At 37.3% G+C, this 22501-nt stretch overlaps 1 protein-coding gene across 5 annotated transcripts in view; it reads left to right on the top strand.

The window, feature by feature from the left end:
* Window positions 1-16363, top strand: part of SNTG1 (syntrophin gamma 1) — a 351074-nt gene extending 334711 nt beyond the window's left edge. For all 5 annotated transcript variants that reach the window (XM_064442735.1, XM_064442736.1, XM_064442737.1 and 2 more), the window contains 2 exons: window positions 3340-3450; window positions 12421-16363. In XM_064442735.1, coding sequence (XP_064298805.1) covers window positions 3340-3450; window positions 12421-12579 — 270 coding nt within the window. In that variant the 3' untranslated portion in view covers window positions 12580-16363. The remainder of the gene's footprint in view (window positions 1-3339; window positions 3451-12420) is intronic.
* The last annotated feature ends 6138 nt before the right edge of the window (window positions 16364-22501 follow it).

Genomic DNA, 22501 nt, shown 5'->3' with positions numbered 1-22501 from the left:
AAGCATCCAACAGATAGTTCTGAGAATCTGTGGTGCTCAAAACAATAAAAAAATTATTCACTTGGCTTTGACAGTCATATAGATCAGTATCTCCAAGAGTGCCTATTCCTAATGAAGGGGAATTAGCCTTTAAAATTAGAATTCAGAAGAGTCACCACAGCAAGCACTGTGACACTGAAGTCAGCCCATGGGAACATGGAAGATAATATGTGAAAGTCTCTGTCTCGTGTTTATGTCTTCGCTGTAGCTACACCTGTGTGTGGAACTGGGTGCTTATGTGAGTAGGTCTTGCTTCTCCTTTCTACTTTCACACTATGAGGTAGTCATTGAAAAAGGATAAGTCTGGTCTCTGTTCGCTGCTTATGCATTTTGCAGTAATGAAAATAAAAAGAAATAAAAATCCCACCCAGAACATATGAAACCACAAGAGGAAGTAACCCAGGGATCCCCAAGATACTGTATTTTAAAAGAGCAATCTACATACTCTTGTATATCTGCTACGCATGCAAAACATGCAGTTCTGGCTACACAGGGCAGCACTTCAGCTTCTTTGGTAGATGACAAGGAATTAAATGGGTTTTACTGGGTATATGCTTAACTAATTCACCCAATTTTAGCTATCTAGAATTTGTACATCTAGTTTAAGCTAGTTGTTACACTTCTAATGTAGTGTGGTACGCTGAGGTGTAGACACATCCAGAGTGTATCAGAGTGAACAAGTATTCATCCCAGTTCAAACCAGGTGAGGGAACTGTTATTCAGAAAATCTCTAGAACAAAATAAATAACCAGGATGACTATCTTGAATGTTTGAAATACATTGTATTCCTGACATAATAACTCACAACATTTCTCCACTCTTATTTTTGGAAAAAGAACCCTCCTTCATGTGGACATCTTTGGGAAAAAATGTGTGCAATTTTTTGAAGATGACTCAAAAGCAATACATAGTTCTTTAATTTGGGAATCTTTTCATGCATTGTTAATGGCATTTTTATTCCTTATGCTTTAGAAGGAGAGTGTTTAATAGTCTCTGTGAAGTATGCTGTTGAACTGTCAATTCTAGGAACTTGTTTTGATATCCTGATGGAAGAAGTGCAGTCCTATTGGGATTAGTCTCAAGAAGGATTTTGTCCCCTCCATGCTATGGACCTGATTTTGCTATGTACTTCAGCAAGAGACATTGCTAAGTAGCACTCTCCACAACCAATGTCATGCATAAACTGAAGTGTGTTCTTTAATCATGCCTGTGGATTGGTGTGACTGACATTCTCTTTCCCCTGGATGGGAATGAAGCAAGTGGCAAAACTGCATGGGAAATGCCAAAGTACTGAAGTTCTGTACATCCTTCATTTTTCACTCAAACTTAATCTGATTGGGAATAAGGCCAGGTACCCTGGGATTTTGCCTGCCCATCTAAGGGCCTTGTTACTACTGCACCTCCCCATACATCATCAGAGAGGGGAAGGATGATAGCTTGTTTCTTTGATTGTTGTTCTCCTGAGATAAAGAGACCATCAATGCCCTTTACATTTCTCACCTAGGAAATGACATGCTTAAGTAGATTTGTTGTTCCTGCAGAAAGGCAATCTTCTGACAAGATTTGCTGAGTTACATAGGCCTGTGAAAAAAAGTTTACAATATAGGTAGGACATATGGCCACCTGAATAGTATACTGTGTTGTTCTGGTGTTGGTTTGTTGTGTTGGTTTTTCTTTACCTCACTATCTACAGGACATAGGTAAACAACATTGATCAAACAAGGTGAAAGGAATTGCACACACCTAGAGATGAGGGAAGCTATTCTATTTTCTGTAGGACAGATTGGTGGGCTCAGGAGGACAGCATTTGAAACAAATATGATATAGTTTCACATAAATTGCCAAATTCCTCTAGTTTATCTAAAACAGAATGTCCTTACCTCTGTTTATGGTGGATGGGAGCTCACCTGTCACATACACACAGAGAATGAAAGTGGTGCTGAGCTTACGGTTTTTTATCTGGAAGGGACAAAAATTTAGAGAGAATTTTGGGGAAAATAATTCTAGCACTTGCTTTGTGTACTGTACACAGTTAAGATACTGTTGTTTTGTGGTTTTCCTCTTCAAGTTACTAAGACAAACCCAGATAACTTTAGCCTGGTGCAGGTTAGAGACTTTTGCCAGTCATTAACATAAAGAGATCAACACATCCTGAAGCAAAGGGACCTGAATAGATTAGGATAGTTAAATATTTGACCTCCCTCATATTCTGCTTAATTTCAAGTAGATACTAAATAATTCATAAATATAAACAAAGGGCACAGATGGAACTGTCTTCTGACGCTGTTACAAACCCTTAGACAAAAGAAAATGGAACAACACTTCGTGCCTTAAGTTTCTGTGGTGTCTGATGCATGTGAAGTTAATGTCTCCTCAAAGTAACAGCACAACGTGATTGGGGACGACCTTATAATGACGTGAAATACAACTGAAATCACAATGAAAAATGCTAGTGCTTCAGAATATCTAGAGAGGGTCATATCTTTCAATGAGGCTTAGAAGACTTACAATAAAAAATAGCTCTTTTCCACTTTTAAGCAGAGTAGTTTAAAATATATTTTTTTCTACATAAACCCACATTAGATATAAAAATAAAAGATATTAATTGCATGTTTGTTCTGTAGAGCATCCTTTATTTTCAACAAGACACAATGTAATTCATAACATCAAGACACAATGTAATTCATAACATAATGACTTGAAAGGCCACCAGTATGCTTAGAATTAATGATCTGCTCAAACTCATGATTAGACCTCTCATAAGTAAACTCAAAATAAGTTCTCACTACTGGGTTTCCATTTGTTATTTTATAATTTACAAACAGATATTTGGTTTTCATTTTATGTGTCATTTATATTAATACAACTAGATTTTTTAATGTGGGGAAAAAAACACAGAGGCCTTCTATGCCAGGTTATCACTTCAGGTGGAGTAGGGAATCCACAGATCATCAGTGGAAGAAAATCTTTTTTTTGTTTAGCATGACAATGAATTTACTCACCCTTTTTTTTTTTGTTTGTTTGTTTGTTGTTTAATCAGGATTAAATATAGATAAAGGAATTTTGGAGTAAATTTCACAAATGTAGTCTGACTGATCTGAATCAGACACTGCCAAAGTATAATGCATATGATCAAAAGGACATCAGACCACATAACACTAAACTGATTTAATTATGTGTCATAGAGGGTTTAAAATTCCCCTTGGAAGGAGATTGGCTATTTCTAATAAAAATTCAATGGTAACTACATGGACTTGCTTGTGTATGGTTTTTAATGTGGGTTGTTTTTTTCCCCTCTAGGCTGTACTTTGGAGGTACAAGTTTTCCCAGCTGAAAGGTTCTTCGGATGATGGGAAGAGCAAAATCAAATTTTTGTTCCAAAACCAAGATACTAAACAAATTGAAGCAAAGGTAAAAAACAATACATTGTTTTATAAAGGCAATGTACATTAAAAGCAGTTATCACAGCAGCTAAGAGAATGGAGGAGTAAATTGAGCTAAATTACTCAGAAATATTTGATTAATGCGCAAAGTAAATAATGCAAAGAAAACCAAAGAAATTTCAAGAAAACAAAACTGAACCAATTGCTTGGATTTTTGGTAGTTTAAAGTCTTTTGAAAGGTGTAATTATCTTTAAAATATAATAAAAAATAGGGCTCACTATATATGGTGTTAGGCATGTTTGCCAACTCTCCTCTTTATCATTTTGATATAGCTGGCTGAGAGTTTGAATGCCCTGTTTTTCACACTATACTCATATCATGAAGAAATGGTGCAAAATATATCCTTAAGTCAAACTGGGGACAAACTCCAGCAAAGGTCTAAATTCTGTTTTTATTTCTTAGAGCAAAAAAGTATGGATTAAACACATATTCCCTTACACAACTGAAGCTTTGTGTCTGTGTCTAATTCAAAATCAGAAAAGTTGTATTTTCTAGTCGTGCTTTTGATTCGAGAGGTAATTATATAAACAGTAACCCTGAGACATTTATGCTTAGTTTGATTTATGTCTTTTGAGAATAGGGCATTTACTGTCCCAATGTGTTTGATAAGTGATCTCCCAGGATCTTTGATAACTGGAACTGCCTTAGAGTCTGAATTGAAGGTCTTTTTGACTAGAATCCCAATTTTTGTGTAAACCTAAAGACTATTTTCTCAGCTACCATTAAGCCTTGCTTTTGAAGCACTTGCTATACCATTTTTCCTGATTGTGTCAGTGAGAAAATTGCTGAATGAATGTGACAACAATATGGTTCCATGAGCAAAAAGGAAATGGTTAAATAAATTGTTGTCTAAAAGGGCTAAATATGCAGAGCATAATAAAGTATGTAAAGAAAAAAAGCATTGTATCAGGGGCAGTTGTGAGTTTAAATGCAAATAGCTACATTAAGCAGCTATTTTTCCTTCCTGCATGTCTCTTCATGTTTGGTATAAATTATTTTCTACCTAACAGCTATTGACTTGATTTTGAAAGTTGTACTCAGTACAATAAAGGTATGTAAAAGCTCCCATTAAATCAACAGCAATGGACTATGGCTTTTAATACCTTTCTTTTCTGCTACATCTCAAAAATAAATATTTTCTTACTTCTGATTTCCTTCAGAAATTGTTTTAATAGTACAGAATTCCTTTTAATCTCTAATAAGAAAATGTAACAACAACCTAATGTCATGAGGACAATGCTTTCTTAAGCAAATAACTGGAAACTTTTTTCATGCTTGTAAGTACGGCTGAAGGATGAAACTCATTTTTTTTTTTTCTAATATCTGTCTGCTACTGCCATTATATTAACACATGATTTTAGGACTAAAGAGATTTCATAGGAATCCAAGAATGTGACAGGGTTTTTTTTTTCAGTAAAACTAGAATATCTTTTTAGTACTAAATTAAATTAAAAGAATTAAAAACAAAGTCTGAAATCTAGAGTTTGAAGAAGAAAAGAAGTTTTGCTATAAATGCTTTCATGTTTTAAAAGAAATCTGTTATGCAAATCACTTTATAAGCCTTAGAGATAGCCTGGTACCTTTATTGTACATATTGTTATTTCCACTCAAACTGAATTGAGTTATTTCTAGGAAATTTCATATTTTGACCTTATATCAATGTAGAAATTATGCCTTCCCCCTTATGGAGGCAGAATATTATGGAAACTTGCTAGCATGCTTATTAATTTGCTCTCATGTTGCCTGGTTGCTTCTCTTTGTTATAAATTTGAACTTTCACATTGACCAATTTGGAAATAAAAATTTGTTACTTTCAATTCATTTTCTTGGTGATCAAAGCACACCAAAAGTATCATGATCAAAAAATGTCAGACTTTGTTTTCTCTGGAAGGTGCTATTGTATTTATGGTGACCATTTCTATCCATTCCAATATTTTTACATATGAAGTATGTTGCTTAGTCTAAGAAATATAGATAAATGTGGCTATAAAATGAATGTGAAGATTCTTAGGTCATATCTTTTCAACTTTCATTAGTTCAAAATTCTGTGAATAGGCCCCTTCAGTATTCTTTAAGCCTTTCACAGATTTAAAGCAGTATTCACCATGAGAAGAGGTGGTACATTCTAGCCTCTATTTTTTGGACTTTACTAATATTACAGAGTTAGAGGTATGGCTATTTGGGGAGCTCTTGAGTCATTATGAAATGTTAATCAGATTTTCAGAAATGCTTGTAATGCCAGGTTTCATGCATACCCTATGCAGGCTTCATTTGGAATCAGATGATGGGAATTTTGTAAAACATCTGTTAAAGGTTTTGATGAATATTCATGGACACAGCTATTATCACCTGTTAAATGCAGCTCTGTGCTTCAGATGTCCTGGAGACCCACTGTTGTGAGGGGAAATACAGGGTAATATTTTCTTTACGTAAAGATAATTTTTTGCCAGTCATATTACACAGGGAATAATAAGAGTATGGTGAAATGAAAGCTCACAGCTGAAAACAAAACCAGAAGTCTGAGCAGCTGTTGCCCAAACATATTAGTGCTCTTCACTTCTGTGTTCCCAAGCAGTAATGAGAAAGCAGGGCATGGCAGGTTACTTTGATACAGCTTAATACAGTCACTAGAACTGAGTGTGTTTTTTTTCCCTGTTGTCATTAACACTAACACACTCTATACGGAACATGCTACGGCATATGCATACCTGATCTGAGACTCCTGCTTTTCTTGCCTCCAAAGTCTGTTCTCCTCCATCTCCGAGTTTTAGCTATGGCACTGATGGAATTTGTTAATGTATTTAATGCACTATAATTCACTTACTCCCTGCAAATGTGAGGTGGTCTGGCCATAGGTTTTTTGTTGTTGTTGTTGTTATTGTTTTTAAATAATATTGCTTTCATTGTGGTTGACAGCCAGCTGAATATGAGCTGGCAGTGTGCCCAGCTGTTACTATAAAGATATATAGTGCAGTAGAAAAGAAGTGTTTCCTTGTAGATTTAAGCAATTCCAGTCTGAAAAATCTGAACAGTAATTACCATAGGTCACACCAGTGGGTCCATGGCAGGGTGCCTGGATGCAAACACCTAACTTCAAAGGTCTCTAAGGTAAGGTCTAAGTGATTTCTGAGAAGAAAACCACTTAGGGGCAACATTAATCACCGACACCCCTTAGACATTCCAATCTGTAGGTTATTTCCCAGCTGTCACTCAGCAGGAGATATTGCACAAGTTTGCACAGTCAGACAGAATTTTTCTGACTGAGAGCTACAAAATAGAGCTGTCGGCTTGGCAGAACGTGGAGCCTATGTGTTCCTCTCCTTCATTCTTACTGAGCTGTTGGGGTTGGGTTGAAAAAACCAAGCACGGAAGGGCAAATATTTCTCCTCTTCTGTAAGACATGAAGGGATTCACTTAGGTACCTTCCCATCTAGTTTCCTATCTATTTACATATTTGTTTAGCTATAGTTTAATGATCCATTAATGTCTCTCCAGTATCACAGCAGCTTCCAGAGGCTAACACAATCTCAGGACTGTAATAAACTCAGAGTGCAATGTGCTCTTCAGTTTTACCTGGCAAAGTATTGGACCACTGCAATTGAAACTGCTTTATATTTTTTCTGACGAAGATGAAGAGTACCTTAAATCTATGAGAGATCCTATTTGTATATATACGTGTGCCCAAACAGAGGAGTATGTAATGCGTATAAAAATCAGCATCAGTGCTGTTTTTCTTACTACATGCACTTTTCATTTCAATTTTGTAAGTAAATGCACCAGTCAGTAATTTCTGTGAGCTGAGAGTTTCTGTGGCTTGCAAAACATATGTATAACTCAAAAGCTACACTTCAGTCTGTGCTTTCACCTTTCTCAACTTGCAGGGCTTTTTCACAGCTCAACAGTTTGTCAGAAAAACTCAGGCAAGGTCACACAGCTGTGCTGCATCAGGTTAGCTTTTGTACACAGAGTAGCTGGACCTCTAAGCTGAGTGTTACAAAACTGAAGTGAATACAGAAATCAGCACATCGTGATGAAGATCCAGTCAATTTTCTTTGCCTATTTGAATATGGAGAACAGAAGAGGGCAGAAACATGGTACCAGCAAAAGAAGATTAACTTCAAGGATTTAGCATTAATACTTATTAATTAATCAGTACTATCTTAACAGTAATGAATGTCAATTAATTTGTACTTGAAATTATCTTGTATAGAAATCTAATCTGAAATAAGACTAAGTTACTGCTGTTGTAATGTGAACAAAATGCTCGCTTTCAAGTGTTGCAAGGTGTCTTGATGGATGCTTGCACTGTTTTCCAGACTGACATTTCTGCTCATTTCAAGTACATTCTCCAAAACATAATTTTAAATTAATCCTTGTTCTTGGCCTTGAGAGTTTTTCTGTGAGCATCACAGTGCTCTTCAAATTTAGAATATAACCTTTAAATGGGTTTTAAGTATACTTCCTTACGATTTTAGAGAGTGATTGCTCAATTACAGTGACTCCATTCTGAGTTCAGATTTCTGAACTCTGTAGGTTTTTGTGGTTTATTTTTTAGTTTTCCCATGTCTTGCACATGGATTGTCTGTTTAATATCTATTTTAGATCAGATTCCATGCTAATATAGAGAGACCATGTAACACCATATTTGATGAAAGAACATAAATCTTCTCATATCAGTAGTTTATATATCATAGATTCATAGAATGTCCTGAGTTGGAAGGACCCACAGAGATCATTGAGGCCAACTCCTGTCCCTGCACAGACAACCCCAAAATTCACACCATATCTCTGAGGGTGTTGTCCAACTGCTTCTTGAACAGCGTCAGACTTGGCACCGTGACTGCCTCCCTGGGGAGCCTGTGCCAGTGCTCCACCACCCTCTGGGTGAAGAACCTTTTCCTAATATCCAACCTAAACCTCCCCTGGCACATCTTCCTGCCATTGCCTCGGGTCCCGTCATTGGTCACCAGAGAGAAGAGATCAGCGCCTGCTCCTCCTCCTGCCCTTGTGAGGAAGCTGCAGACCGCGATGAGGTCTGCACTCAGTTTCCTCTTCTCGAGGCTGAACAAACCAAGTGACTTTAGCTGCTCCTCATACACTACCCCTCTAAACCTTTCACCAACTTTGTGGCCCCTCTCTGGTCACTCTCTAGTAGTTTTGTATCCTTAATATACTGCGGCGCCAAAACCTGCACACAATACTCAAGGTGAGGCAGCACCAGTGCAGAGTAGAGTGGGACAATCCCCTTCCACGACTGGCTGCAACGCACTGCCTGATGCACCCCAGGACACGGTTGGCCCTCTTGGCTGCCAGGGCACACTGTTGGCTCATGTTCAGCTTGCCGTTGACCAGATCCCCCAGGTCCCTCTCTGCAGAGCTGCTCTCCGGCCTCTCGTTCCCCAGTCTGTATGTACACACAGGGTTGCCGTGCCCCAGGTGTAAAATCCGGCACTTGCCCTTGTTAAACTTCATACTGTTGGTGATTGCCCAGCTCTCTAGTCTGTCCAGATCTCTCTGCAGGCCCTCTCTGCCCTCGAGAGTGTCAACAGCTCCTCCCAATTTTGTATCTTCAGCAAACATTTTTAGTATTCCTTCCACTCCTGCATCCAAGTCGTTTATGAAGAGATTAAAGAGTACTGGCCCCAAGATGGATCCTTGCAGAACCCCCACAAGTGACTGGTCGCCATCCCAACATAACCCCATTTATAACCCTTTGAGGCCAACCCATCAGCCAGTTGCTCACCCATTGCATTACGTGTTTAACCAGCTGTATGTTGGATATTTTGTTCAGGAGGACACTGTGAGAGACAGTATCAATAGCTTTACTGAAATCCAAGAAGGTCACATCGTCTGGCTTTCCTTGGTCAGCTAGGTGGGTAACCTTGTCATAGAAGGAAATCAAGTTTGTTACGCAGGACTTTCCCCTGGTGAACCTGTGCTGGCTGGGACCAATGACTGTTGTTTTTCAGGTGTTTTCAATAACTCCCAGAATAATCTCCATAATTTTGCCAGGCGCAGAAGTGAAACTGTGACTGTTCAGATTAATAATCTGGGAATGTCTAGTATAATGATGGCAATGTAGGGTATGAGTAGTTTGATCAAGAGATAGCTTAGAAAGACCATTTGAAGATTTGAAGATTTGAAGGTACACTGATATTCCTAGGAGAGCAGGGTCTTTGGTGAGATGTACAGACAACAGTCTGGAAACTGGAGTAATAGTAAATTGTGTACTTGTCCATGGACAAGTAGATGTGTCTAAGTTTGCCTTTCTTTGCTTATTTTGAGATTCAGAGTATTTGCTTTTGCTACTGGAAGCAACTTTAATGACTTCACTGCATATTTCTTCGGGTTTCTTAGGGTTTATCTGTTTGCTTATTTGAAACTTCATCTTAAACTGGGTGTGCAAAACACAATACCCTGCCTAGATGAAAGTGTACTCAGAAAAGAGGATGACTGATGGTAAAGTATATATGAAAGCAACCAGGGGTGGCTATGTGCACACAAAAGCTTGTTGGTTCCCCTCCATCTGCTGGCAACAGTGCAGACCTGTGAGCAGCTAAAAGTGCAAGTTCTCAGCAGAAATGAGTATTTCGTCTGTCAGCAGCTCTACATGAAGTCTTATCTGTTCATTAAGCTTTCTTGTGATTAGGCTAATCTGCCAGGAAAGTGTTGTTCCTGATAGATCCTGTTCCCATCAATCAGACTCCTGTGAATAGAGCTGCAGCCATTACTCAGGCCTATATGTACTCACCACATACCAGTCAGCCTACTGTGCTTCACATTGCTTTAATTTCCAGTTAAATATGCATGTCTACATTGAAATAAGAATGTATCATGGCAAATAATAATCTATCATTTGCTGACATTTTAGTGCCCATCTTTGCAGTCAAGGTAAACTCTGCATTGTGCCAATAATAATAATAATCAAATGGGACCTTCTGAGGCTGTTCTGTGGCTTCACCCATTTTCCTTGGAGGTCCATTGAGCAATGGTTCTTCCCAAAGTGTTACTGCTGCAGAAACACCTGTGATAACTGTTGGTAATAATTGTACTAATGCACTGTGAAAATTCAGTGTTCAGTAGCTGTAATTATGAGAGTAAGAACTTTCAGCTAGTAGGGTTACCTAATTGACTAGAAAAATTCTCAAACTGTAATATTTGTTTTAATAGGCTTATCTTGTTGAGACAAAGGGGGAAATATAGGCTTTCTACAGATGACACATGGAATTGATATTATGAATATTTCACTGTTCCACTGAATTTTTATTCTCTCATCTTAAGCTTCAGTTTTATTTTTATAAATAGCTTCCATAATTCCTTGTTTCCTCACCTTTGAATTTCCATTGTTTTCCTATCCATGCTAAATTTTCTTATTTTGAAATTTGAGGTAGTAAAAACCCTTTAGCATAGTGATAAAATTGCCCTTCTCCCAGTGATTAAATTAAGAATGTCTCTAAACAGATTTTTCTAAATGGACACAGATGGCAGGTTTGTGAAACTTGGCATAAACTTTACCTTCTTTATTGAGAATTGGTAGTTAGGGGAGATGAAAGAAGCTCATAGAATGTTATAAATTCATTTCTGAGCATGTCTGAAGGACATCTGTTCAGGTTTAAGAAAGCTGAACAAAGCTCCACCCATTCAGTACATCGCTGGTCGCTCTGTACCTGCAGCTGTCTGCTTTCAGACAGTTGTTGCCCCTTGCACGTGAAGGATTTGTAAATGTCTCCATGAATTATGTGAAGCAATATCTTCCAGGAAATCTCAAGAGGCAGAAAATTTCAGGTTAATGTCATTTTGAGAGATTTAGCAATTTTTGTTGAATTTACGACATTATCAATATTCTTCTAAACAAAAAAAGCAAAACCCTCAGCACTACATAGTCTGGAAATACCAGTGCTGGACAGAAAGACAAATAGAATATATGACAGTTATCTATTACTAGCTTCATATTACAATGAAGAAATCTGTACAGGCAGTGAATCAAAGCAGAAAGATGGTATCTCTGCATCACCGTCCTTACACTTACATGTATTCAGATACCTCAGTATTTGCTTTCATATACAACAGATATTTATTGATTAAATGACAACTCCAAAAACACATCCTGAAGATAACCTAAGAAAGACTGACAAGTAAAAACAATTAGACAAAAATGAGCAAATTTATATATGCAAAAACAATGTGGTTTTTATATTTTCCTCTGTAGCAATGTCTAAAAGAGTACCAGACAGTCTAGTCACATGCCAAGGAGCTATAAAGAAATGTAAATCAAAGTAAAAAAAGGACGTTGCCTAATATTGCTAATAAGTTTAAAACATGAAGTCTGTTCATTTTTTTGGTCCAATAACAGTAAACCTCTCAGTGAAAACAGATCCAGAATATCACTGTGTGATAGTAACACTTTTTCAAAATGTGTCTTTGTTATTGTTGTTGTTGTTATAGAATCAGCATAGGTATGATAACAGCTACCAGTGTGAGGTGACATGATGAAGAAATGTTTCATATGTGAAGCTCAACATTATTGATCTTTGTGGGTACGTTGGGTATACAATAGTAGTCCAGAGATGAGTAGACCATTATGGTGCAGTCATTCAATTTCTATCTAAATTATCCTGCAAAAGTGCCAGCTTTACATTAACCTGGAGAAAAAAAAAATTATATAGCCTCACTTTCCTTCCTCTTTAGCCAGTAGGATCTCATATTTCTATGGAGGCACCTATCTCAGAAATTTGCCCATTTTAGCCTCAGAACAATTATTTATTGAATGGAGATAGCTCAATGTCTAAGTCCCTGCCATGGAGAATTGTCAGGCACATTAACAGAATTACATCAAACTATTAAAATTATTACTATTTGAATAGCAATTAATTCCTGGTGTATGTTTGTGAAGTATTCTTTTTGTTTCATGTTTAATCTTTTTGTTTTCACTTCCAGGAACTGGAGTTTTCCAACCTGTTTGCAGTCCTTCACTGTATCCACTCATTCTTTGCAGCCAAAGTGGCTTGTTTGGACCCTTTGTATGTAGGCAGTCAAGCCACAGCTTCTGCTGCTCCCACAACTTCTGGTACTGGCAAATTAAAGTATACTACTTGACATCTCACATTATAGCACTGCCACTTAACAACAAGACATAACAATGTATAAATATTCATAAGAAGTATACTGTTGGTGAACGATTTACATGGAAACCAATCCTGGAGGCAAGACAACTTGCAGCATCAGCAGATAAATGGTCACGAGGGATCATAAATTCATCTCTGTTCTGCAAGACATCAGTAAATAATCCTAGTTGAAACCCCAAAATAGGATGGATATGCTTTTAGTATGATCTATTTGTACTTACATAGTGCTTTAAGCAACGCTGGAAGCAAAGGAGTAAATGGTGAAATGAAGCACTTCAGTATTTAATAAAATTTTCAAATTGGTGTAATAATACACAAATAGAATTGTCAGTTCCCTGTTTTCAGATGTTTTTTATGACAATATACTAAACTCTGAACATGAACTTAATGTCCAATCGTTATATTATAAATTACGCAAGAGCAAGCAACAAGCATATAGTACATGGCGACAAGGAGATAAGCATGAAAAGGCATTTGTGTAAGTATCTCCTCAAATAAGAAAGCACTTTAAGCACTGTTGTAAATCCTTACTTTTGTCCATACATGGAGTCATGCTACTTTTTCTATTACGTTCCTTTAGTCTAACAATAACAACAACAAACATATAGCCATATTGGACTGATACATTTAAATAATAATATAAAAAAAACCAAACCCACCCAAGTAACAAAAAGCAAAACACCTTTCCATGAGCAAGTCTCTTTCTTCAAGTAAAAATAATGTGATATGAATTTAATTTTAATTACAAATTAAGTGCAAGGGTGTAAAATATCATGTCTGCTATGTATTTCCTCCCTTTTCTTCTGTCAAGAATTAAATTCTGTAAATCTAATAGGCTTTGTTCACAAGGCTTAGCTGTTGAATTTGTTTCAGAGACAATCCACCTAATACATTGTTTCCATGTGTAACCTTGATTTCACATCATAAGTAAAACCTCTGTTCCACTCAGGCTCTCAACAAAATAGGCATTCTACCTTATGCTTAAAAAAATGAGTCCACCCTTTGAATTCTTAATAATATTTTTTTTCTTTGAATATTATCAGTAAAAGACAGGAATAAATTAAATAACCTGCAAAGAATAGATAGCAGAGTGCATAATGTCTTTGTATGTTAAGAATATTACATCACTCTGGACCACATACTGGTTCCAGAGTACCATTCAATGATGAAGTCTGATAGACTTGTAAATTTAAAATTAATAACTTTATTTAAATATAATTTTGCAAAATAATTTCATTTTATGCTATTGCACACATCAGTGGACATGGAAAAATGGTGGGAGCATGTGTGGGATATAGCTGGAACAACAGAAAAAGTGGGGGATTTTTTTTTGCCAGAGAGGGTAAAAGAACTGCAGTAAGAACAGTTAGTGCAGCTAGTTTGTGCATAACATTTTAAATAGTACTTTGTGGGGATTTTGTTTATCATATTGAAATCAAAATTTCTTTTTATTTTTTTTCTCCCCTGCTTAGACTTGTTATAAAAGCACGTAGCACGTAAGGTTTATGGACACTCTGCCTTGTTTAGCAGAAAGACTAATTCTGTCACATCCCTTTCTACATATTACGGTAATTAAAACTTCAAAAGTGAAGCCAGAGTAAAGCTTTTTCAAAATGGGAACAATTCAAAATGCAAGGCAGGGACAAAAGATGAATGAACTGTAGGGGCAAATTGTGTCTCTGTTTTTTTTGCTTTGTATTAGAAGTATTTGGATTTATGTGTGTGAGAGTATCCTTGCCTTGAAGTATAGCTCATCACACTTGATACTACTTCCAAATAATCTGAAAATATATTTTCTGGGGACTCTTTTGTCACTGTCAAATGACTTTCAGTACATGCTTACTTCTTATTGGTACACATCCAAGGGTTACACATTTATTTTCCATGCTAAATACAATGGAATGATCTCATAATCCAGCTATTAAATTCTTTAACTGTCATCAAAATGCAATATTTTCATAGTCATCATCGTGTGTTTGTTTATGTGAACTGTCCCTAAATAATGGGGTCACATCCTGGTCTCTGACCGACATGTAAAACAACAGTGGCTGTCCGTGGGATCTCGAGTCTGTTCCTGAGAGACTACAAACCCCAGATATTTTGAATCCAAAGCTGCAACGGTCTAAGGGGTTTAACGGTGGTGACTCAGGCACTGTCCTTGTCAAGAAAGCATATACTGGAAACACAAATTTTGACAGAGCACTGACAACGCTGAAAACAGAAGCCCGATATTTGTCAATGATAGTTCTCCTCTGTGCTCCCAAGTCATCTCCTTCCTTTTAGTGTGTGGCTGTGACACTCAGCTATCACAGCGTTGGCATGTGCTAACACCTCAGTAAATGTTCTGCTGGCAGTAGCGGAATCTGAAACTACTCAGCTGCCAGTTGAATGTTTTTCCTTCAACCGTTCATGCTACGTGCACTGTTGTACCACTGAAACTGAGAGTTGTTTAAGGGACGTTGTTTAATGTGATTAAATGAACATAGCATTTACCCAAACCAGCAGAAAGTATGTCATTGCAAATTACTGCAGATTAAGGGATTCCGTGATATGAAAGCCCCCAAAACAAATTAAAAAAAAAATGCTCCTTGTGCAGAACTGAGCTAATGACATGAACTTTTGGGACTCCACCAGGGTACCCTAGAGATAGATCTCTGTCAAGTATTCTGTTTGTAGAACTGCTGTGTTCATCGATGAGACTTTTGTAACCGGGCATTAAATATGCAACATGTGAGAGACAAACATTAGCCTGCAAATTGATTTTGTTTGTTTTTCTAAACCCCTATATTTCAAAGAGGTAAACTGGTGGACTTAATCAATACTTTTGTCTTCAAGAAGATGAAAGTGATCTTGAGAGAATATAAAATGTCATAGCCTTGACTGCAGGTCAGTGTTGGTTTGTAAATGCGGCAGGGGTTTCTGCACTGACCTCACAGAATATTCAGAAGTGACTCTGCTTCCAGGCTTGCCCTTTTAGAGCAAGTTGGTTGGGAATTCAGTCTTGAACCAAAGAGGGAAAATTTTAAACCGTGTGTTATAACTAATCCTGAAATAGCAAAATATAATTTACAAACATATTAAATGGCTATATTTTTCATTTAAATACCTACAGGATATTCCCATTTAAAGCATAGGGAACTTCATAAGCATATGCCAAAGCCCAGGCTTTATGTTGCAGCCTCTCATTTCACACATAATCTATAATGAATACAAGTATTTTGTAAGTTAACACAGCCCAGTGACAATGAAAAAACACAATTACAATGAGCTACAAGCTTTTGCTAAAATTCTGTATGCAAGTGAAAAAAATATATTTTAACAAAAAAGAGCAAACCAACAAACCCATAGCATAAAATGTAATTTGTTCTCTTTATGTCATGATGTTCTTAAATAAGTTTAATAAAAAAATTTCTTTATAGTACTGTGCCTATTGAAGTGATGTTATATAGTATACCAAAAATATGTACTCTTAAGTATAACTAAATATATTTGTTTTGATTTACTTTGCTTTATGATGGAAATTTTAGATTATCTCACCTTCACAGAACTAATCATATGCTAGGTTATAGTGTTAACATAATTTTATTATGAAAGTGTTACCAATTTGAATACGTGTTATTCTGGATTTCATCAGTGAATTAATATGTTTCATTTCCTATACCTGTTTATAAATACAGTTCCAGATTTTCAAAAGAGCTTTGCATTCCTGTAGCATGAAGGCACCTTTGAAATAAAAACCAGGATATTTTTAAATATTGGCCATTTTATTTAGTTAATGAAGTGCAGCAAGAAGTTTGTGGAGACAAACTAGACATAAGTGGGTTATTTTTTAAAACCAGTAATTTGAAGTTCTGTCTATTCAAACTAGAATTGATAAGAATACAAACCAATAATAAGCAGTATCAAAATGCTTTGAGATGAGAATAATGAAAAAAATTTTCCAAATTAGTCCTTGATTCCACAAAAAATACCTTCATTTTATGCACATAGACTTTATCAGAACACTTCAAAGTGGACAGTTAAACATGACTAGGTAGTTATCAGTACAGCAGCCTATGACTTTAAATGTGATGTGGTTTATTCAATGCCTTAAGACATTTCTTACATCAAACAAAATATTAAAAAAGCTGAAGATCTTGTGAATGTACAGTTGCTGCCCTCAGAAATTCAGCAGCTTTGCTACACATTGTCTAAGTACCCTCAAGTATTCCTTATGCCAAAAAGAAAGACCAGTTTTCATTCCGGTATGGCAATTCCAAGGAATCTTTTGGAAAATGTATTTTTATTAATATTAAACACTTGTCCTTGTATTGCACTTTCCATTTCCTTACAGGGTCTGGTCTCTGAAAAAGTGTAGTGTCTGAAGATAAGTTTAAGCTGATTTTAAAATGTTCCACCTTGGGCGTTATGAGTCCGGACTTCGGACTCACACCTCTGACCCATTCTGCATGATGGGAAACATGAGGCACTCACTCACGCTCCCAAAATTTAAGTACCTGCCTTAGATGCCTAAGGTAGGACTTGCAACTCTCAAAAGGGAAATGCAAGGTAGGAAAGTAGCTTAGGGTCTCTGAACGCCCTTTTGTGTGTGTCTGTCCTTAAGGAGCTAGAGGTGCTTCTGCGTTAGTGTTTTCATTTTATCAGGAATGCGCTTTTGAAGGCAGGCTCCTGCCTGCTGCCACTCACTGTGCTATTCTCCCTATCACAGAGCTGTTGTTAAGCACATGAACTGGGTTTTTAGGGTGACACTAAATGAGCATCACACCTATATGTGTTCCAGGTCCTGATGGGCTTTCATGGGGCACAACTGAAATGAGTCCAGAGGAAAAAAAACAAACCTCTGAGATACTAATGGCACCGCTGCCAGCTCCTGGTGCCAGCTGTTTCCATCGCTGCAGCAGCTGCTGCTCATGCACTGTGGGTACTTGCAGGACCCTAGAAAGATGAGCTCACAGTGTAGCCCACCAGAGCTCAATGCCTGAAGGGGGATGCTGCGCTGTGGCAAGGGGCAGAATGAAGCTGAAGAAATCTGATGGGTGCCCAGGGCAGGTTGTTCCACATCACCTTTTTCCCTCACCACCCCGGGACAGTACTGACAGCAAGCAGGCCACCCCGTGCTGGTCAGCCCTCTCCCAGGTGCAGGGTGCTTTCTCCCTGTCTACAGCAAATACACACCTCACCCTCTTTGCTCAGACAGGTGGCAAAACCATACTCTCTGCTACATAACAGAGCCTCTAAACCTCTTATACAGTCAGGGGACAGTATTAAGGATTATGGCAAGGGCATCCATGTACCAGTAAGAGTGATTGAGTGTGTGATTAACATTCAGGGTAAAGAAAATGAAGTGATATCTGAGCTTAAGTGCTTTTCTGACTTGGAGTGTTCTTAAGTGCAATTTTAGTATTTTCCTGGAATAAGGTCTGTCATGTCAACACATGCCTACTTGCCTGGCTCCATTTTCAGGAAGTTTAGCAGAGGTAGCAGTTCATATTCTGTTGGAATCATAGAGAAAAGCATAGGAATACTGGAATAAAAATAAATTTATTTGGATTCTGGATATTTTTACAGTATTTTAATCAATTAAAATACATTGAACAATGTAAAACTAAATGCTTTCATTTACATAACCTAGTCAGTATTCACTATGGTATATATGCCTTCCACTTTCAACAACTTTCTCCACATGAATCCCAACTATATATTATAGAAATTATTTTATTATTCAGTATATACTAATATATAATACATAGTGTGTGTGTGTATGTGTGTATGTGTGTATGTGTGTATATTAGTATATACTAATGGAAGATATTCAGTATATATTAATGGAAGTTACATATTAGGCACAACTATTAAACAGAAGCATAAATCCATGAAGCTTTACATTTAAAAACTTAATCTTATAATACTATAAAGAAAAATATGTATATTAGTTGAAGAAATTGCTATTTTTGCAGGATATGCACAATCTGGATATATGATAATAAATTGATAAACATTAACTGATTTACTCTTTCATACCTCCAGGAACTTTGATTTTTTAATTATTCTTATCCCTTTAGCATATTTACAATATATGTCATAAGTTTTAATTTGTTATGGATAAAAATGACTGAAAAATATAATAGAAAGTACTATATATTTTATAAATATTAAAAATTTAAGAAAAACTATTCAAATTATTTATTTAATTTTTAGTTATGGTTTTGTGGTTGTTTGTGTATGTATTTGTGACAAACATAAGGCACCTAGTTGTTTAAGCTCATTAATGTACCACTAATAAAATGCTCTCTTCTGTTTTGTTTTTGTTATGTTTTGTTTTTGTTTCTTTTTTGTAATGGAACATAACAAAAAAATAGAAAATAAATACTTTTCTAACTAATATTTCGCATCCAGTCATACAGTGTATGAGTTTTATATCATTGAAAGTCAAATCTGAGAGATGAAGAAAATAGTTGAAGGCCCTGGGGTGCTAAGGTTATTTCCCAACACCATGTTCAACTGTTTATTTAATAGAAATGATGATTCCTTACTTGTATGATCATTTCCACAAGGCCATACACCCACTTAAAGTCTGACTAGGATTTTGGAAGTATCTGCCTCTCCCCTGGCTATGAAGTTCACCTACAACCACCAGATCATTTTACCATTGATATTTAATTGTTTAGTGTTGGTTGCATGAACTTGGGCTTGATTTTGCAGTGATTGAAGGCATTTTTTGATACAACTTTGCAATCAAACAACTTTCAAACAGTGCTGTACCTACTAGAAAAAAAACAGCTTGGATGAGTTCAATTTTGTTTGCCTTTTTCCCTGGCTGGTGGAAGAGATGCCAGAAGAAGGGGAGCCCCTCTTTTATTTAGGCACCTTTGTACCTTTTCAACAATTTAGCATGAGAGTCTGCAGTGCACACCTTGCAGGCACGTTTTGGTGCCTTTCTTGTGCTCCCAAGAAGCCAGGTAAGCTCCCTTGTGACAGTGCTGCTGTCACCTTTCCCTCCCACCCCCTCCACAAGCAGCCACCAGTGCTTTCTTGGACGTCAGGTCGGGGTTGCCTTCCTCAGTTCTGCGCTCAAGGCAACCTCCCTTGCTGGCCCCAGCCCTTAGACCATCTTGAAGAGAAGGAAAAAATATCACTGTTGTAATTATAAGTGTGATGAACACTTTGTGCTGAAAAATTCCTCAGTCCTCGTTCCCAGATGTGGTTCAGCTGATGTGGGTTAGCAAACATACATACCTCTGTCACATCGCTTCAGTTAATTTCGTGTGCCTCAAGTTTGTTTTTGTACCCCATTTAAGTGAAAGGCCAGAAGAAAAATGAGTGGAGAGAGGTCTTTAAAAAAACATGTGAAGAGTATCATAGAATATTACAAAGTTAGGAAAATCTTGGAAGTGAGTATACTCAAAATGTACAGGAATCCTGTTACAGCTACCATTTCCATTTATCTTTTAAGTAAGAGCTATATTTTACATTGGGAACGTGAACTCACATAGAACTGAAAGTTATGTTTATGCTGGAAATTCCTATTTTCTTCTGGCTTGTCATGTTTAATCTAGCACCTTTTACATCTTCCTCACAGATTTTGACCTCAAAAGAAAATTATTGTAATCGAAGTTTCTTAAGATACAGTCCTTGAATGAGTTTCTGTGAAATCATAACACTTTTGTTCCACAACCAACATACTTGTTCTCCAAGCCCTACAATAATTTATTCTTGCAACATTTAAAATGAGTTGAGATCCATTTACCTGTCCACTTGATCAATAAAGGTTATCACAGTATAATATTCACAACTTATCAATAAGCTGTACAGTTCCCTAGTGTTTCTTTTTCAGTATTTTGACACTAGCTCTTCTTATATTTGCTTATGAAGTAGTAGCATTTTAATTTTTAAAGTATTCTTCAAATGCAATTCCCTTTACAAATAGAAAACTATGTCCTTTAATTTCCTTATCAGAAAAAGAAATTTCTGTAGCGCTATAGTTAATATTGCTATGCAATTGTTCCAGAAAAATGAACATACAGGGAGTACTGGGGATTGCTGGCTATGTGCTTTATGTATGTAGCTGTACGCTTCTATGGGAGAACTTATCTTGGGCCGCATATCTCCGGGACACAGGGCTCTACCCACCCTGGGGACAGTGATGCACAGACATCAATGTGATGGATACAAAATGCCCGTTTATTTAGCTGCATCACACACTTATATAGCTCTTGCGCTTCCTGTTCCTGCCACTCCTATGGGGAGGAGTCTATCTTTCCGTCACATCCCGTGATCTTCCGGTCGCCGATCCCTGTCTATTCCCCTACAATGTACTTCACGTGCGCACTCTTCTCCCAGCTCTGAGCAGACTTTTCCTTCTTTGCCATGTATGGCACAGGTGCTTGCCACCAGAGCTAGATCCAGACTCCTTAGCACTGTGGACAAAATTTTATTACTCCAAAAATGCTGGGGTAGGAAGGTTTAACTGGGTCACAGGAAGAGAAAGAACTAGACCTTTCTGCTGGTGGGAGTTGTTGTTCCTACTGGAAGGCACATCCAGCCCCCTTCCGGTACCCCAGGAGCAACCCTGCTCCCTCTGGTCCTTCCCTGGCATCAGTGCCACCTTCGTCGGCTGGCCTGACTTTTCAGGAACTGAACACATTCAAAGTAGGGTGTTACATATGGCACTTACTGCCCTGAACCTCCAAAGCTATTCCTTTAGGGATCTGTTATTATGTTCAGCAAGTATCCTCGTAAGGAAAATCTGAAATGACTGAGCACAGAGGGATCAGTCTGTATTTTCCCTTCAAACAAATTATAGCACGTTTATAAAAATTATACCAGCATATCAGTTACAGTGGCTTTCTTTTGCTTATTTTAATCACTCAGTGAATGTATTTACAGCAGAATAACTGAAGTATTAGACACTTTAGACACTGATCTATAGGGGATAATCACTACTTCTTCTTTAGGAAAATGTCAGTGTTTTCAGGGACTGTCTAAGCAGGGGGGACATGCTTGACACAGATGAGCCTATGCAGCTTCTGTTCCCAAAGGGGAGGCTCCCCAGCATGACACCATGGATCCTTTCTTAGAGGCTCAGTGCTCGTCCAAGGAGGTCTGGTCCATGGTCCTCTTGTCCTTGCCATGTCCTTGAATACAGACATATTCTGGCAATCAACCAAGATAAACTGCAAAACGGATAGGTGTAGGTCAGGTCCTACCCTGCAGTGGACTCAGGATGGGAAATTAAGGAGGCTACACTAAGACCCCAGTTTTATAAACAAATGAATACACTGTTGTGAGGATGAAAATTTTGAGTACCTCTGATGCAGGAAAGAGCTTAAGGTGGTGAGAACAAGGAAAAGGGAGCATGTTTCATTGTCCTTCAATAACATACTGTGAATCAAAAAAAGAAATTTACCTCTTTACTAGAAGAAGAATGAGAAAAGAATATTATGTTTTCAGAGCGAGCTGATGAACTTGAAATCATTTACACTTGTGTTACTGGTATGGTGAAAAGGAAACACAGATTGGCCCAAGTGATTATGGTAACAGTTATGTATCACCAGTTTGGAGAAGGTTTAAAACTCAAGAGGCCATAAACAGAGATTTATGCATTTTCCTAAAGGACATGGCATAGTAACAATGGCATCTGGAAGAGGGTGTGTTCAGCATAGCCACTCCATACTCCCTGATTTGGCCTTGCAGAATTGTGAGCATGGAAGATAATAATGTTTTACCTGTTCTCTGTTTTTCTGGACTACCTAATGTGCAAACTGAACCTTTTTCAGACTTTTTTGCTGCAGGGTGAAGGACTAGAAAGATTTTTACTAGATGCTGAAATTTAAAACTGGGGTTTTAAAAAAGGCAAAAGAAATTGTATCAAATACCATGAGCTTCAGTGAAAA

The sequence above is a fragment of the Phalacrocorax carbo genome, chromosome 2 (assembly GCF_963921805.1).
Source record: "Phalacrocorax carbo chromosome 2, bPhaCar2.1, whole genome shotgun sequence".
In the NCBI taxonomy this organism is placed as follows: Eukaryota; Metazoa; Chordata; class Aves; order Suliformes; family Phalacrocoracidae; genus Phalacrocorax; species Phalacrocorax carbo.
Note: the sequence above shows the minus strand (reverse complement) of the source record. Positions and strands in the feature narration are given on the sequence as shown.